We start from the raw sequence: 3,700 nt of genomic DNA, 5'->3' as shown, positions 1-3,700 counted from the left end.
GCTTGTAATTTTCTCAGGTTTTTGCCTGCCATATGAGTTCTGTTATACTCACAGACACCATTCAAACAGTTTTAGAAACTTTGGAGTGTTTTCTATCCAAATCTACTAATAATATGCATATTCTCATTTCCGGGCAAGAGTAGTAACCAGTTTAAATCGGGGATGTTTTTTATCCGGCCGTGAAAATACAGCCCCCTATCCCAGACAGGTTAAGCATATGATATAATCATGTTCCCCAGCGCCACAGCCCGGGTGGTGGTTGCATTCACAGCCATTGGGGAAATGAGGATCCTGCTGGAGGAGATGGAACGCCTGCCCTCTCCGCCCCGCCAGTGGATCGGTACTGAGTCCTGGGTCACTGACCCAGACATGCTGCGCTTCGGCCAGTGTGCCGGGGCCATCGGCTTTGGCATCCAACGCTCTGTCATCCCCGGCCTCAGAGACTTCCTCCTGGACCTCTCCCCACAGAAGGTGTCCAACTCTCCCCTGCTCATTGAGTTCTGGGAGGGAGCCTTTGGCTGTAGGCTGGGGAAAGGTATCTATCTATCTATCATCTATCTATCTATCTATCTATCTATCTATCTATCTATCTATCTATCTATCTATCTATCTATCTATCTATCTATCTATCTATCTATCTATCTATCTATCTATCTATCTATCTATCTATCTATCTATCTATCTATCTATCTATCTATCTATCTATCTGTCTGTCTGTCTGTCTGTCTGTCTGTCTGTCTGTCTGTCTGTCTGTCTGTCTGTCTGTCTGTCTGTCTGTCTGTCTGTCTGTCTGTCTGTCTGTCTGTCTGTCTGTCTGTCTGTCTGTCTGTCTGTCTGTCTGTCTGTCTGTCTGTCTGTCTGTCTGTCTGTCTGTCTGTCTGTCTCTCATTCTCTCATTCTGTCTGTCTGTCTGTCTGTCTGTATGGACTACTACAGATGTTGGTGTTGAGGAGAAGGTGTGTGATGGCAGTGAGGATATACAGCAGCTACAGACCCCCTACACAGATACATCTCAGCTGCGTATCACTAATATGGTGTATAAAGCTGTATACGCCATAGCACACGCCATCCACAGCATTGTTTGTGAAGAGAGAGAAATCTCCACTGTGAACTGTGACAAAAACCTTAATGTGAAGCCAACACAGGTAAATGACAAGACGATTGTATGTCCTGATTGATATGTTTATTTAGACTACATGTATGAAGGCCTAGGAGTTTTCATTATACTTTTCAACTTGTTCTGAAGTAACGCATCTGATAAATATATGAGTTGAATTAATATTCTGTTTCTCTCTCTCTCTCTCTCTCTCTCTCTCTCTCTCTTCCCTTCTGACAATCTCTCTTCCCACCTCTCCATCTCTCCCGTCCCCTCTCTCTCTCCCATGCCCTTCCAAACCCCAGGTCCTGGAGAGATTGAGGAGTGTGAACTTCTCTCGTAATGGGTACCAGGTGTCTTTCGATGCCAACGGGGACCCAGTGGCCACCTATGAGCTGGTCAACTGGCAGATAGGGGAGAGTGGGAAGATGAAGTTTGTGACAGTGGGGCTCTATGATGCGTCCCTGCCTCTTGACCAGAGGTTTGACATGGAGAGGGAAATCACCTGGGTAAAGAACAGTACACAAGTACCTGTGTCAGTGTGCAGTGAGAGCTGTCCCCCAGGCACTCGTAAGGCTATACAGAAAGGAAAGCCTGTATGCTGTTATGACTGTATCCAATGTGCAGAGGGAGAAATAAGTAATAAAACAGGTAGGACTATAGGAATAGTTGGCATACAATGTGTAGTAATTTCTATCACGGTTAACTAAGTAGTGGTTTATTCATATTACCAGCACTACAAAGGTAGTGTCTGTCAATCATGTTCCTGTTCTTATTATCTCATGTAAGCTGCACATTAATTCAACATTCTTTATAGTAAACTGACAAAGTGCAGCATTGTGGGACATGTATTTATAAATAAATAAAACCTGAATCTATTATTATTGACATTTGATGTCTGTTGTTTTGTCCTGGTCAGATTCTTCAGACTGTCTGATCTGTCCCGAGGAGTACTGGCCCAACGCTGAGAGAGACCGCTGTATCCTTAAGCCTGTGGAGTTTCTGTCCTTCCACGAGGTCCTCGGAATCATCCTGACCGCCTGCTCTGTGGGCGGGGCTTGTCTGGCCATCGCCACGGCAACTGTCTTCTACCGCCACCGAACTTCGGCCATCGTCAGGGCCAACAACTCTGAGCTGAGCTTCCTGCTGCTCTTCTCCTTGACTCTGTGTTTTCTGTGTTCTCTTACTTTCATTGGCCGGCCCTCTGAATGGTCCTGTATGCTGCGTCACACAGCGTTTGGGATCACCTTCGTCCTCTGCATCTCTTGTGTTCTGGGGAAAACAATAGTGGTGTTGATGGCCTTCAGGGCTACACTTCCAGGCAGTAATGCCATGAAATGGTTTGGCCCTCCACAGCAGAGATTGACTGTAGTGTCCTTCACGTTTGTTCAGGCTTTGATATGCACTCTGTGGTTGGTCCAGTCCCCTCCCTTCCCCATTAAAAACCTCACTACCTACAAGGAAAAGATCATTCTAGAGTGTGATGTGGGTTCAGCTATTGGTTTCTGGGCTGTGTTGGGCTATATAGGACTGCTGTCTCTCTTGTGCTTTGTGCTGGCTTTTCTGGCTCGGAAGCTGCCTGATAACTTCAATGAGGCCAAATTCATCACCTTCAGCATGCTCATATTCTGTGCTGTCTGGATCACCTTTATCCCAGCTTATGTCAGCTCTCCTGGGAAGTTCACTGTAGCTGTGGAGATCTTTGCCATCATCACCTCTAGCTTTGGGTTGTTCTTTCTATTATTTGTTCCTAAATGCTTTATTATTCTGTTCAGGCCGGAGAAGAACACCAAGAAACACCTTATGGAGAAGACATCCAATGATATACGTTATTAAGAAATTATTGAGGGGGAAAACATTGTAACATTCAGTTATATGGTTTATTATACAGTTCAGTAGGACTACTCTGACAGAGATGACCAACAATTTAGCAGGTAATCATTGGTAACATTGTAACTAGTAACATGACACAGGTTCACTTGAGATATTCCAATGTTATGAGAGATTGTTCAAATCTAGAGTGTTAAAATTTAATTTGAACTGCTAAATTATGTCATTAGCAGTAGCCTACAGAGTGGAAACACTTCCAGGTTGTTGAAGAAAAGCTTTATTCCTATATGAATTGATATAACATTGAAGTGCATGTGTTCAGTTGATATTGTAATTCATCACATTATGTATTATAATAATATAATAAACATTTTCATACACAGTTGAAGTCGGAAGTTTACATACGCTTAGGTTGGAGTCATTAAAACTCGTTTTTCAACAACTCCACACATTTCTTGTTAATAAATTATAGTTTTGGCAAGTCTGTTAGGACATCTTCTTTGTGCATGACATAAGTCATTTCTCCAACAATTGTTTACAGTTGTTTCACTTACAATTCATTGTTTCACACTTCCAGAGTGTGAGAAGTTTAGATATACTAAGTTGACTGTGCCTTTAAATAGCTTGGAAAATTCCAGAAAAATATGTCATGGCTTTAGAAGCTTCTGATAGGCTGGATGACATCATTTGAGTCAATTGGAGGTGTACCTGTGGATGTATATCAAGGCCTACCTTCAAACTCAGTGCCTCTTTGCTTGACATCATGGTAAAATC

General features: G+C 43.2%; 1 protein-coding gene across 1 annotated transcript; it reads left to right on the top strand.

The window, feature by feature from the left end:
• The first annotated feature begins 228 nt into the window (after positions 1–228).
• Positions 229–3,251, top strand: LOC106613267 (extracellular calcium-sensing receptor). Its single transcript, XM_014215354.3, has 4 exons — positions 229–535; positions 937–1,145; positions 1,402–1,747; positions 2,016–3,251. Exons 1-4 carry the CDS (start codon positions 229–231, stop codon positions 2,930–2,932), a joined length of 1,779 nt encoding a protein of 592 aa, XP_014070829.2. The 3' UTR covers positions 2,933–3,251.
• The last annotated feature ends 449 nt before the right edge of the window (positions 3,252–3,700 follow it).

Source organism: Salmo salar, chromosome 09 (assembly GCF_965601325.2).
Source record: "Salmo salar chromosome 09, fSalSal1, whole genome shotgun sequence".
In the NCBI taxonomy this organism is placed as follows: Eukaryota; Metazoa; Chordata; class Actinopteri; order Salmoniformes; family Salmonidae; genus Salmo; species Salmo salar.
The sequence above is the reverse complement of the archived record's forward strand: the minus strand, read 5'-3'. Positions and strand labels throughout refer to the sequence as shown.